Source organism: Pezoporus occidentalis, unplaced genomic scaffold (genome assembly GCF_034315485.1).
Source record: "Pezoporus occidentalis ecotype Australia unplaced genomic scaffold, CSIRO_AGI_Poc_V1 ctg14, whole genome shotgun sequence".
In the NCBI taxonomy this organism is placed as follows: domain Eukaryota; kingdom Metazoa; phylum Chordata; class Aves; order Psittaciformes; family Psittacidae; genus Pezoporus; species Pezoporus occidentalis.
Window position 1 is genome coordinate 3,601,045 of NW_026913209.1, and position 14,567 is coordinate 3,615,611.

Sequence of the window (14,567 nt, forward strand, 5' to 3'; positions counted from 1 at the left end):
AAGGCATCAACACGAGTTACACATAGATGAAAAGCTTTTTTGCAGAAGTTATCCGGTCAAGAACAATGCAGTGCGGTCCAGAGCATTGTATTAAGTGATTTCCTACGCAAACCTTGTGTACTTATTTTTATATCACTTTCCTGTGAGCTTCTCAAAGTTTAAAGCTATCCTTAATTTAATGCAGTGATGAAAACGAAAGTTATCAGTAGTAGCTTCCTTCAAATTAAACAATGGATCATTGATTAGTAATACCACTTCTCTGAGTGACAGATGATCATGGCATTGAATGCGGCATGAATTTACTCCTGACAGCTCATGAGCTCATGGTGTATATCGATATTATCAAATACTTTCAGCAGTCACTACAGCAATTTGCTCACTTTTATATAGATCACTCTTAGGTTTAAGACACGTTCTTAAATGAAAAAAGGAAATAATTTGAAGCTAAAACCCAAGGAGGGCATGACAATACCTTGTAATGACGGATGCAATGTTTTATCACGGCAGCGATTAAGCAGCTTAGGGAGGGAGCATGGTACAAGTAATGTTGGAGGGTACAGGCTGGTAGGGCTGGATGTGGTAACTTTGATGGGCAGCGGCAGCACACCTTTCCTCCCCCTTTTTTTTCATTTATCCCTTACAACTGCAGAGAAGGCAGCAGACATGACCCCATACGGCCTAATGCACATTCGCCTCTACTTTTTTCCCTATCTGCCTGTAGTCGCAACGCCACAAACGCTTGCTCCTACAAATTTCAGTCATGCGTGAGGCCGCGGCGAGGGCAGCGCAGGGCCTGCTGGCCGCGGCGAGGGCAGCGCAGGGCCTGCTGGCCGCGGATCTGAGCTGAACGGGGAAGCCGAGCAGGTCTGGCGGCTCCCAACGGGCGGAGGTGCCGATCCATAGAGCGGCCACCGAGCCGAGGGGCGGCTGTGCTGCAGGCCGGCGCTGCGGGCGGAGGACCCCTCACTGCCCGCTCCTGGGGATCTTCTCCTTCTTGCTCCCGGCCCCGGCACGGCCCGTCACGCGGGGCGTGTCCCGGGCAGCCCCGCTCCGCCCCAGCCCGGCGGAGCGGCGGGTGCCGCGGCAACGGCCGGGGCAGGGCAGGGCCGGGCCGGGAGCCACGGAGCGGCGGGCAGCGCCATGGGGCTGGAGACGGAGAAGGTGGACACCCGCATCTTCATGGACGACGACAACTTCCCGCGAAGCGGCGGCCCCGCGCTGTCGGAGGCGGAGAAGGGCGCGGAGGACGAGCTGGACCGCGACCCCCATGGGATGAACTCCCACCTCCAGGTGTGCGGGCGCGGGGACCCAGCCCGGGGCGGCGGGGCGGGACGGGCCGCGACGCGACGGGCCGGGGCGGTGGGCGGAGTGCCCCCAGTCTCCCCTAGCCCCAGCTCCGCGTAACGGCCTGGCTGCTGTCGTTCCAGCTGGGCTTCGAGGACGTGATCGCGGAGCCAGAGCTAACGCACTCCTTCGACAAAGTCTGGATCTGCAGCCACGCTCTCTTTGAGCTCAGCAAGTACGTGATCTACAAGCTCCTGACCCTGGTCCTTGCCATACCCCTGGCCCTGGTTGTGGGGATCGTCTTTGCGGCGCTCAGCTGCCTGCACATCTGGTAAGTGCGTTCTGTTGCTCGTGGTGGGTGGGCTCTGCAGACGGCCCAGCAGCATTACTCCTAGCTGTTGATCACCGCCTTTACAGCCAGTAGTCAGATCTGCTTACGTTGTCTGCTTTGGTTTTAAAGGGAGAGAAATGACAACAGTGTTTTCACTGTGATTCAGTTCCCTGCTGTGCTTTTGGTCTGTCATGTCTGTGGAAGCTCCTTCGAGCAGAGAGCCTTCTTTACTTCGAATAGCATCTACACAATGCATTCCAGACTCAGCTGGCTTCTGGACTAGTAATAGCGATTGCTTGTTCTTTTCAAACTGGAGTACAGAAGTTGTTAAAACGTGTTTATTTGAAATGAAAGTCTTGGGCAGAAGCGTTACTGCCACCTTCTCAGTATGGTTACCTCTTCCATTTTTTCCTCACAGACTAAAGTAAGCTTTTGAGAGCCCAACTCACTCTTTCTTCGCTATTACCACAAAATCTACTGTCACTGCCTTGCATCTAATACATGGCCATCTCTAGGTGCAGTGCCCCAAAGCACTTCCACATAAGCAAAGCCCTGCTAAGCACAGGAAAGCGGCCATGGCCCAGCTTCATAGGCAAATATACTGGTACTCCAAGTCACAAAAAACCTTATATGTTTGAAACAGAATATACTGGCAAAATATTAGGGAAGAATACCTGGAGACAAGAAAGGCAGATGATCATGGAAAAGGAAGAAAGGCAGGGAAAATAATGATGTTAAGGAAAGAACTGCAAATCCAGCAGGCTGCAGAGGAAGGGATGAATGCATATTATCAAAGCCATTCCTGCAAACCAGGATTTTCCATATACATGGGTTTTGGCCAAAGTCTCATTTGACTTGGAATCATCAAGAAGTTTTTAAGGAAAACAAAATACAATCCAGGAACTAGGAAAAAAATCTCAAGTCAATAGGAATACATTGGTTATCTGAGCTGTTGGTTGCAATCTCAAAGGTGCAGATTTCTGTTTTCAAAAGTGGAATGGAAGTTCGGGTTGATGACATTGCCATGAGCCACTTCAAAACCCAATTAACTCAAATTTAGAAACATTGAGTAGGCATCTCACCCAGAAGAGTTGCAATGAAGTTTAGAGCTGCTTACATGCTACTTCTCTGGTCCCTAAATTATGAACACTGTATAGCATGCCTAGACTTTCAAGTCTGGAGCTGTCACTGCGCTGTGAGTACTGTGTGACTGCAAAAAGGTACGATGACCATATCGACTTCCAGTAGTGAGATATCTGTGGAAGAATTAATCAATGCCAGATTTATTAAGACTGTAATAAGTTTTTGTGCTTCGGTATGATCTGGTATATGGATTTTACAGTGTGGATGTGTGGACATGAGTTTCACTGAGCCAGGACTCTGGGGTCAGTTTCTATTTATGCAAGTTGTCCCTAGTGACTCTCTCAAGAACAGTGGGTTCTCAGTATATCTGAAATAGGACTGTCCGCATGTGGCACTTCATTTGAAAAGTTTCCTTTGACTTTCTGTGAACACACTTGCTTCCCCAGCAACTACTTTTCTTTCCCTATGTTCGCTGTCGCTACAGATCTTTCATTTTGATCTTCCTTATGCCTGGGATGAGTGTGAAAGCATCACATAAATTGGTAGCATTACCTGCCCCCCTTGGAGCTCATCCAGGGCTACCATCCAGAGCCAGCACTGCCTCATTTTCCCACAGCCACAAATCAGATTTGTTCCAACACAAAGGTGGAAAACACTGAGACTAAGTCATCTTCTCTGCAGCTTTCCATGTTCCAGACTTCTTGGTGTAAGGAGTTCAAAGTTTCTGCATTTGAGAGGGTAGCATATGAGCAGTGCAGGTGTAGAGACCCAAAACACATGGTACTGACTCCCATGTAGCCCCACTGGGTCTGAAAAAAATAGTAACTCCTTGTTTTGTGGGTGAGAGGAAGGGATTTCCATTATAACTCTTGTCTTCAGCTGTTGAAATGTCATGGGAAAACCCTGGGCACACCCTCCCACATGGTTGCCTGTAGGAGGTCTCATCAGAGTCACCGTGCCTCATTTTCAGCATCCAAACCAATGAGATGATGATATCTATCTTCGTTAGGGGAGCCTTTCCTGAGGCTAAATTCAAACATGTTGCAGCAACTTTTGGAACTGCTCAGGCACAAAGCCCTGTTGATTGTCACACATGTCATTGTGGTTTTGTCAGGATGCTAAAAATCCATTCCTCATGCATCAAGGGCACCTCATGAATTGCCCCTCTCAGACCTGATAGTAAGTGTTGCCTTCCACCAGCAAAAAGGTGGCTGAAGAAGGAAGCAAATGTGTGAGACTTTACGGAAAGCAGAAAGAAAGCTGAGTGAGAAATATGTAATAATTCACTTTAACTTACATTTTTATCTATAAAGATGGGACATATCCTTTTCCTGTTCTCAAACTGTCTGCTTGAGACAGAATCGAGCATTGTACTAGCTGATAAAAGATAATAATGGGCTGAAACTGTGCCAGCTAGCAAGTTGGTGACCTATATACAAGCCTGTTCAAGGAAGGGTACTTCTCCACATTTCTTCTCCTTTACTGATGACTGTCATTCTCACCACAGACTATAAATGGCAGAATTTGTCACACTGAGTTTTAACATCTTTCTGTGAATATTAGCAAGCTTTTAAAGATTTCCTTAGGTTGAGGCTGTTACTGATTTTTGATCATGAGCAGAACACTAGTGGTTTTCCAGGCAACACATGCAAACTCATTATATTTATTATAGATCAGAGACTTATCCTTGATGTTCCAAGCCACATGTTTGCCACCTCTTGGAAATTAACACTTGAATATCATATATGCTTTTTTGTAGTCCTGTCTGAATAGTCTTCTGGTATGTTGCATATGTGTGCTAAGAATGGTTCATTTGTGGATCCTTAACTCAAGTCTTGGATCTGAGATGGGGTCTAAAGCACAAGGAGTCGAGCAGGATTATGCTCTTGTCATCAGCTGGAGCAGCAGGTGCTCGGAGCTCCTGTTGGCTTGAGCTTCCATTCCCAGCGCTCAGATGCAGCCAGGGACTTACATGCAAAGTAAATATGGACTTGTATCATCCCTCACTTCTTTCTCCACAACTCTGTTTATATAACTTATTGTTATCATACTCAACCCCAAAACCATCTCCCTGATGGCTGTCTGAAATCAAAAGAAATGACAATATAGCTATGCCATGAAGACCCACCCTATGATCTGGTGTTGCCTTGAAGCCTCTTCTTTCATGTCCGGTATATATCCCTTGGAGATTAGCAGCAAAAAAGTAATGTGAGCAAAAGTGAAAAAGGTTGATGGGTATAATTTTGTAGATGTCATGTCTTGAGCAGAAAGAAAATAGGATAGATGGAAAAACTGGGGTAATTTGCACTTTTCAGTTCAACAGTTCCCAAAAGAAGGGATTCCTTCTACTCAGTGAAAGGATGTGTATTTTATGATATTTATACATAGCAAGATTCAATGAGAGGTCATATAGCTAGTTGAAATATCTTGTCTGTGCTTCAGCTTAGATGCCATATTCAACAGAGCTTTAATTTTCTTCCCAATGCTGCATTGTGTGATGACATTACTAGTGTAAATATTGCAGTCAGTGTTGATATCCTTGGGATATGCCAACTTCCACTGTTAGACATCACTTAAGCAAGCTGTTAGTATCTCTGTGAATACAAGTGCAGATTGGGGTAAACTCACAGCATTCTGCGTAAAGAATGTATATGTTAATGTTTACTTGACAGGTCACAAAAACAATACATAGCTTTTAGTGGTCCTTGGTTATTTGTGTTTCTAAGTGTGCCTGGTCATTCCACAGAAGGCACATCGTACCCTGATGATGTGGAAATGCAGAACGAGCAGGATGCATACATATACACATGTAGATACCTATATAGCCACACTCACATGTTTTAAAAGTTAGAAAATACCTTTTACTGCTCTCTATGTGTAAAGGGTTTCCTTCTCTGAGGAAAGGTGTTTGAGTAATTGTTATTTAGTTAGACTGACTTTAAAGTTGAAAGTTGTTTACATTAATTAGCTTTGTTTGCTAGCATATCTCACATGTCCTCCTACCGAACTAGTGTACATTGGTTTTCATATGCATTTGCCATAAAATTGGCAATGTTTATAAAACATTACCAAAACATTTAATATTTATTGTATTTAACATTATCAAAAGATACTGAGTTCTGGTACTGTCTGAGTGATCTCTACAGCAGTTGCGGGTGATATGATCACTGCTTTTCCAGCCCTTCCTAATGGCATCCTGGTGATTCACTGCATCTTTCTGTGAAACTTCTGCATACTGCGGTATTTGTTTAGTTTGTATTTCGTGTGATCCTGTCAACATAAGGTCCACCAGAAATGTCAGCTTTTCTGCTCCTCTCCAGATCAGTTGGATTTAAAAAAAATGAAAGCCAAATTTATTTTAGATGGCAGGAAAGGAGCAGTGACATAGCCTTTCTAAACTAACCAAAATGGAAAAGGGATGAAGTCAACACAAGCTGAGTAGTCATTTCTGGTGTTTTCCCTGTGTTGCTTGGAGAAATATCTTTTTTTATTCTAACAGCTGAAGCCCTACTTTTATTCTCTAGAAATTATCTATTCTATATGCAGTGATACTATAGGTAGGTTGTAAAGTGCATAATTTACAGGGGTCAGTTTAAAACTAGGGACACATTATTCCAGCAGCACTCACAGTTCTATATAGTGTGTCTTTTACTAGCTGTTTCAGCAGAGACAAAAGAACAGAAGGTTTTAGAAAAACTATTCTTGTTTAAATCTGTCTGGGCTAGTTTAGAGTGCAACATAGACACACTAGTATATGGCTTGCATTGTATGATAAAAGCTGAGAATCTGGTTAAATAAACACTGAAAATAAATAATTTATTTTAACTTTTACATTTCTAAGCTCCAACTTTTTAAAAATGTGTCAGTTTGGCTTTGGTTTATTGTTTGTTTGTTGGTTTTTTACTTTGTTATTCTGAGCAGTACTCATTATAAATACACAATACCTGTATATTTTTTCCATACCTATGATGAAATAGTAAATTAAGTATTTCTTGTCATCCAACCAAAGTCAGTGAGAGTTCTACAATGGGCTTATGTGGATGCAAGACTTGAATCTTAAATTTGGAATGCAACAGCAAACTAGAACAGAGTTTATTCTTTATCAAGAGAATCTATAGGTTCTTCTACCTAATTTAGGAAATAAATGTGTTATATATGGCACAGATTTTTCTTTTTTTAAACCTTGCTCTAGTACCACTTCAGTATTACATAAGTTATTTACGCATTTAATGTATCTGCACCTAAGTAAGAACATCCAGCTTAGTAAAATGACACAAGGTTTTGGCCAGTAAATGATTAAGAAAGGAGAGTAACTTAAAATAGCATCATAAGTTATCGTGTATCCATAAGTTACCATGTATTCACTGGCCCTTCTCAGCAGCCCATATGTGCACTTCTGCCTTGCCTCTGTTGTTGGTATGCCTGGCTTAAGCTACCACTGATGACTTTACTTTGGAATTGGGACATATGGAGAGCATCCCCAGATGCTTACCAGTGTTAGGAGGTGAAGGCACAATACTTTCAAATATGCACCCTGAGCAAATAAAAAGGTCTTTCCCTGGCCAGGAGTTTTGACCTCACTCTAGGTTAGTTTCTTACCCACAAATGAAAATCTTTACAGGATCCTCAAGGATTCCATTTTTCTGAGGTTTGGCATATCTCTGTGCTACAGCAGTCCAATGTAACCAGATACTGCTTTGCTGTTCCTGTTTTATTGTAGCAAGTTGTTAACAGCCAAGTTAGGCTGTAGGAATGAGATGAGAATGGTGATGTGCCTATACATTTGGGTGGGTGAAAGAGGTGAATACAAGAAACACCAGAAGAGAGAGCAGAGCAAGAACAGATTGTAAAGAGCACTGTTCCCAGTCAATCAAACTGGAGAGAACATGGTGTTTCTGTCAAGCCCAACGACCCACATTCAGGGGGCAAATGAATCCCTAGGGGATGACTCTGCTCTTCAGACACAGCAGGATGGCAGCAAGGTTGCCACATATCACATACACCAGCCCTTCCAGCATCAGGGAGAGGATAGCAAAAGTTCACCTCAGTAACAGGCATGTCCACAAATTAGCTTAGCATTGCCAATTAGGAAGCAGAGACATGATGACAAGAAAGCTGACTTCTCCTGTCCCTTGGGTTGCACACAAGTGATCCTGCCTAGAGGACCGCCTGCATCACGGTGCTTCTGCATGTGCAGGTGTAAGGCTGTGAGTAAGCGAAATTGATGGAGAATGAGTGCAAGAGTGTAAAACCAACTTGTTTAGAGATTTAGAGTTAGAAAATCACTTCTTCCATGTGTTCTCATACTTGTGCTTGGTTATTCTGATTTCTCCATGCTGTAACAGAAACAATCATTAAATCTTCCATTTTCTCTTTTACAGGATTGTGGTGCCTTTCGTGAAAACGTGTCTCATGCTCTTGCCTTCAATGCAAACCATATGGAAGAGCCTGACAGATGTTTTCATCAGACCATTCTTTCAAAGCTTAGGCCGATGCTTTGCCATGGTTAATATACGCCTGGACCAAGAGTAAACATGAGGGGTGCAACAGTGCTGTAATTGTAGCTGGTTTTATACCTCTTTGCTAACCTAACATACAAGCACTTACCATTCATTCCAAACTGATAAATTATAATGGCTGGTTTAAGCGGGAACATGCTATTTTTCCTAAAACTCATTTATTATCAGGGAGATCAGTTTAAGAATAAGTAGGCAGTTTTCATAACTCACTATTTTAACAACAGAGCAATCATGGAGTATGTTGGCAACACTTTATTTTAATGGTACGTTAGTTGCTAGATGACAGGAGGATTCTTGTGAAGGTTTAACAGCCACCACAGTGATAGTGATTTGCATTATTACTATAAAAATTTCATTGAGTAGGCTGTGGTACCTTAAGCAAAAGTAATCTCTAAGGGTTCACACTGACTTCAGTGCAGTTCTACCACTCACTATGCAGAATGATAAACCCAGTCCTTTATTGTCAGCAGTTAAAATGATCATGATTCATTGCATAAACATACAGGAAGAGGAACTGTTGTATAATTCTCCTGTACCAGAGGGAAAAGCTCCCTAGAAGTTTATCCTTTAAAATAAGGTGTTAGCTAATGATTTGGGGCATCAGCTAATCTGTATATTTATTTTGTGAGAAGTTAACTTGCTGTATATTTTGTACCTTTGTAAATGGCACTTGATAGTTTTCTTTAAAGCACTATTTCTATAGTATTTTAATTCTAACCAACTTATTAGGAAGCAGGAGTGAGACACTGCAAAAAATTACTTTAGATAACTAAAATTTCTGTTTCTAAATTATGTAGATTTTTAAGTGCTGCCGTGCAATTCTAGTGTAATTATTATATATGATTGTGTGTAAAAGCAAAGATTATAAGTGTTTTCATACAAGACCTTGCAAAAGAGTTGGAAATATCTGTTTATGAGAAATGTTTTTTTATTAAAAATGGGGTGTAGTAAATGCAACCCTGCCTATTTCTGTGTATTATCTGTGTGAACATTGTGATATTTAAAATTAAAGACACTATGCTAGCACTTTAACTAAGTAGCAAGCTCTTGTAGAAGGCAAGTGAGTGTAATTGGTATCCTTGTCTAATTCTCCTCACCTATTGACTTGATTCCGCATGTTACTTATTTACTCCTTCAAAGCCTAACCGCTAAAAAAAGCCCTTCTTCCTTCTGCACTTAATATGACTTTGTAAACCAGAATAACAGAATGTATGCAGAGGTACATGAAAATTACATTAGCCTTCTGATGGGCTTAGGCTGCTGTTTTCTTTAAATACAGATGGTAAGTTGCAATTGTAAAATATTTGTATGATTCAGAATGTTATTTCCTAAAATGATGTCACAGATTTCATATCAAAAAAGAACTATATAATAAAATAATAAAAAGTCAGCTTTTTCCCATTTTAAACTTCATCTTTTTTCATATTTCTCAGCTTTTTAAAAAGCTGTTTAGATAAATAGTGAACAGCATGGAATACTATGCGGTTCTTCCAAAATATGGAAAAGGGTAAAGGATGAGCATCAATAGCGTTCCATTGTTATCAACTACATTTAACATATTTATAGTAGAAAATGATGTATCTCTGTTATTAAGCCCATACAGAACGGTTGCTTTCTCTAAAACAGGTGTCTCTGCAGAATTTTGGCTACATTAAAAAAAATGCTTAATTCTTTTTATGGGCACAAGCTTCCTTTACAGGTGAGCTGCAGAACTTTCCTTTTCTTGTTTGTTGGCCTACAGAAGCTAGCTGACCCTGTGTATTCTTTGTACACTAGGAACATCTGTTAACATATGTGAAAAATATTTTTGCCATTCGTGTCATTTAGAGAGGGATTCATATGGCTTTTGAAAATGGATCTTAATGATTACTGCCCATGGAAACTTGTCTGGAATTTTTTTATTCTACAAGAAGTTAGCTTGTTGTTCAGATGTGTTCTGCAAGATACCTTTCTTATGTTAAAAATGGAAATATCTCTTTTGAAAATAAAAATTGGTCAGGCTAGGCTTGAACTCTTTTGAGAGTTATTTTCTTTTACAAAGTCCAAGAATTTTTACAAAGATATTTTGCATGGTAAACAATATCCCTGTGGTAAATTCATTTAAAAAAAAAAAAAAAAAAAGGAAAATAATCAGTACTAGTTCCTGTGTCTAAAAGGAGCCCTATAAAAGCTTTGAGGGAACTCAAGTCTGGGTCCGAACTTTGAGAATGAGGCCATTCCCTAGAGAAAAATGTATCGGTTAGGTCATGGACTCCTGGATATATGCATCCTTAAGTAGCTTACTGAAATCATCTGGCTATACCACAGACAAATCTTGGTCTTATTGTGATTTAGGCATGTCATTAATTAGTTCTTTTCACCATTTCTCTAGCTGTTACAGGACTTGAGCAAGCTTGTAATTAAGTAATTAAACCTGTTATTTTCTTACATGATTTATAGCAGTATCTTTCTCTGGATAAGTGCTAATTCTAAGTGCTCTTACTGTAAGAGTTACCAAATGTACTGTTAGGCTTATAGTAAAATATAAGATGCTTGGCAAATACACTTCATCCATGAAAGGAGTTAAAGAAAGCATGAATATATACAGACTCTCCAGTGCTTCGATGTGAATCTGCCTCAGGCAGCCTTGGCTGGCCAGTATGCTCTGGATTTTATGGATTTGACAGTTCTGACAGACATCCCAAAGCTCTGCCACAGCTGATACTGTCAATAGCTTACAGCATTGTTGGACAACAGGGACTGAATGGGCACTGGCACTGAACTGTAATATTCAATGTAGTGTAGGTTCCTGGAGTTCTTCTGCAGTGCATTTGTTATGTAGACAAATTATCCCAGCTGATCCCTTAACAGCAACTTGCACATGAGGATTTAGCCAAGAAGGGAATACAGAAACTTAGTCTCTTTGTCTGCAACAAATATAGAAAAATTTACACCTGATTCAGGTCATGTACTTTGATACATCTTCTCTGTGGAATGGGGAAAATGTTTTGGCTCTTAACAACGGTAGACTTTCCATCATCATGGTAGAGTTAATGAGGATAAAAGCCTGGCTGATCTCCCAGATAACAAGCAATAAGACAAGAGGTAACAGCCTCAAACTGTGCCATGGGAGGTTTAGACTGGATACTAGGAAAAATTTCTTCAACAGGAGGGTGATGAGGCATTGGGAATCACCATCCCTGGCCGTGTTCAAAAACCTTGTAGATGAGGCCCTCATAGGCATAGTTTAATGGATTTAATCTTAAAGATCTTTTCCTAGATGGTTCTATGATCCTATGATCATACATAAGCCTCAAGGAGTGGGTATTTAAGTCCCATTAATAAGACTAGTTCTCACACTCTGATATTTCTATAAGATGTATGAAGAGCTAATAATGTGCTAGAACTGGCAGAATGGTTCAGAAAAGTGTTGACATGGACCAGTGTTCATGCCCCCCCTCAGTATTTATCAGGGAATTTGATCCTATGATCATACATAAGCCTCAAGGAGTGGGTATTTAAGTCCCATTAATAAGACTAGTTCTCACACTCTGATATTTCTATAAGATGTATGAAGAGCTAATAATACTGAAAAGAGTTGAGAAAATGTGTCTTGATTTGCACAATGTCTGGCAGGATTAAAGCTTTCAATCTATTTACCACTCCAGCCAAGGCAATTACTAGCTATCTTGAACAAGACCTACAGGGACTAGCTCTAATAAATGATGTACACACCTAGCAAAGGACTGGGAGTCAGGCATTGACATCCAAAATTGTAAACCCTGCCCAGCTGCCACCCAAACAGGAACATGCCTAAACTGAGAAGGTACCTCCCTTTCACATAACATTCCCTCAGTACCTACACTTTTATTTCAGTCATGCCCAGAACTACCCTTATTTGGGCAACTTGGCATCTTACTTGCATCTAAGCCCAGACAGAAACCCAGACTGGGCTAAGATGCAAGCAGAGAGAATGCCTTGGACCCCTTAAAGTACACCTACTGCACATCAGCAGAATAAGGTGCTTCCCAAAATAAGCTTTCCCAGGAGTAAGACAAATATGTTAACACACCTCAGAAAGGGAAAAATTTATTTTGGGTCTATCAGGTGTTGGATTACTTCTAGCCCTCAAGGCTATTGTGAAATGTTTTATGGTAGCAGTGCTTCCATGTAAAAGGAAATCACTCCTAGCTAGAGGTTGTGAGGAGGAAGGAATGTGAAGGGATCTCACCATTTCTCCTGTTATAACTCCTTTGATACAGGGAACAAACAGGCCAAATAACAAATGCATACATAAAAGTGCAGCCCTATACATAGTGGTAGTGAGGGGCACCCACCTCAGCAGAAAAGTCCTGATCCAGTGACTTATAATTTAAAATACAGAAATCTTCCAGAGACTGGAGACAGGATGGCCACTGTCTGCAAACAATGGAATGAGCAAAACAGTGGCCTGCATGTTAAACCTGTCCCAATGCTTGTTACCATGAAGCAGGTGATGACAGCAGCATTGCTGATAACAGCTCACTATCAGCAGTTCTGGCAGCTCAGGCTTTCATCCAGCAAAACATCCAAAAATGCACATAAAACAAGGCAGTTAAGCAGTTGAACAGAAGCCACTAAAAAAAATGCAACGATCTTCCTCTTCTAAGAGGTTCTTAAATGCTCTACATAAGGCAGGCTGCTTGCTGACAGTGTCTTGTGTCTTGACACCCTCGCTGCTGTTGAAACCATACATAAAGAATACAGTTTCCCAGGACTGATTCTGATCTCGCTGACATTGGAATATATCAGAAGTATTGCTAATACCATAATAGGAATAATTACACAAGCTTGGAAAAAAAGTGGGGAGGAGGAGTAAGGAGTGGAAGGAGAGGGAGTGTTTGATACCACACAAAGACACTCAGTGAGCAGTCACGCACATTCAGTTCAGTTTCATGACTCATTTTCTGACAGTTTTTTGAAGAACTTTGTCCAATCAGGGTTTTTTTTTCTTTCTTTTTTTTTTTTCCCCTTGCACTGTTTCCTACCCTTACCAAAACCTTTCCTCTGCTCAGAATGGAAAGAACAGCTCATAATTTGCACACACTTTGCTCCATGTTTAGAGCAAGTTCTCAATTAAGGTAATCCAGAAGTTTGAAAGTTCAGTTAAAGCAAGACATTGGAGCTATAAGAACTTGTTAAAATTAGGCGTGACATGCCTAAGGCTGGTGTGATGGAGGAAGAAAGGCAGTGAGGTGGCCAGCCAAGGTAGTAGGTAGTCCTGTTCAACAGCTGACCTGGGCTTCAAAAGACACAGCAAAGCTCAATGAGGCGACAGTTTGGGTGGCATTTTCAAGGCCCGCCTGTGTGTCTATAACCCCTGTCAATTTTAGGCCACCCCTGGATAATGCGTCCACAATAGCTAAGAAGAGGATCAGAACCTTTGCACTTTCAGAAGATTCCTGCAAGCCTTTACCAGGTTCTTTCCTGCTGAGCTACACTCTTCTTCTGTACGCAATGGGAGCTCCTTGCAGAACTCCTGCACACATCCATGCTGAGCTCCTGGCTGTTAAATTTGATTGCATATCACATACAGCAGTGCTGGAGGCAATGGGCCACAGTTCTATCCCTGTCCATCTCTGCAGAAGTCACTTCCTCAACCTTACAACTTAGTAGTATCCATGGCATTTTCTCTGTAGGCTGTTGTCATGGTATTCAAGCTGAGGTGAGCACTGCTAAGGTTCACTAGATGTGATGGCTCATTTTAGTTCGTATGCAGCCTATTCCGGAATTCACCTCACAAAGTTTATAAATTCCACCAGCTTCCAATATTCTTCTAGCCACAGCGGTGTTGTGTGATTCAGAAATTGCTTTTAAAGGGGACTGTGGTTCTGCAGAAACCACATTTCAGGGCCAAATCAGCATTTCAAATTAACAAATATACCTCTTTCTTTTTTGTAGTCACATTAAGAAAAGCAGTAATACTGATGGATCAAAATCTTCTGATTCATGTGCAGGGTACTGGCTAATTGCAAAACTTTCCTAAGTATAGAAACAAACAACTGTCTTGTGGGTTTTTTTCAGATGGGTTGAAAAATTGCAGAGACTAAATCTTTCAATATACCCATTTGACTGCGTACACACTCAAATGTACAGACAGATGAAGATACTTTAATGATGGCCTTAGTGAATTATTGCAACAATGAAAAAAAAGTATTTTTAAAAATTACAACTAACTTGGAAAATTGGAAAACATCCACCCAAAGCGTTTGTTCTAAAGTTTATCAGCAATATAAACTCTTCAAGAAAGTTCATTGCTAACTCATGACCAAATCAGTAACACATACCCATGTGGACTGCATTTTCAGCAGGTGCAGTTATTTACATCTGTG

The 14,567-nt window shown here is 41.2% G+C and overlaps 1 protein-coding gene across 1 annotated transcript; it reads left to right on the top strand.

Annotated features, from left to right (window-relative positions):
* Positions 1-1,076: 1,076 nt before the first annotated feature.
* Positions 1,077-9,625, top strand: CAV2 (caveolin 2). Its single transcript, XM_062609609.1, has 3 exons — positions 1,077-1,290; positions 1,428-1,615; positions 8,080-9,625. The coding sequence occupies exons 1-3, from the start codon at positions 1,141-1,143 to the stop codon at positions 8,228-8,230; spliced, it is 489 nt and encodes a 162-aa protein (XP_062465593.1). The 5' UTR covers positions 1,077-1,140; the 3' UTR covers positions 8,231-9,625.
* Positions 9,626-14,567: the final 4,942 nt, after the last annotated feature.

Bases quoted from the DNA above. Each gene is read 5' to 3' on its own strand.
- CAV2 (XM_062609609.1), top strand. From the start codon at position 1,141: ATGGGGCTGGAGACGGAGAAGGTGGACACCCGCATCTTCATGGACGAC. The intron at 1,291-1,427 runs GTGTGCGGGCGC...CTGTCGTTCCAG, and splicing joins GGATGAACTCCCACCTCCAG to CTGGGCTTCGAGGACGTGAT. The intron at 1,616-8,079 runs GTAAGTGCGTTC...TCTCTTTTACAG, and splicing joins CTCAGCTGCCTGCACATCTG to GATTGTGGTGCCTTTCGTGA.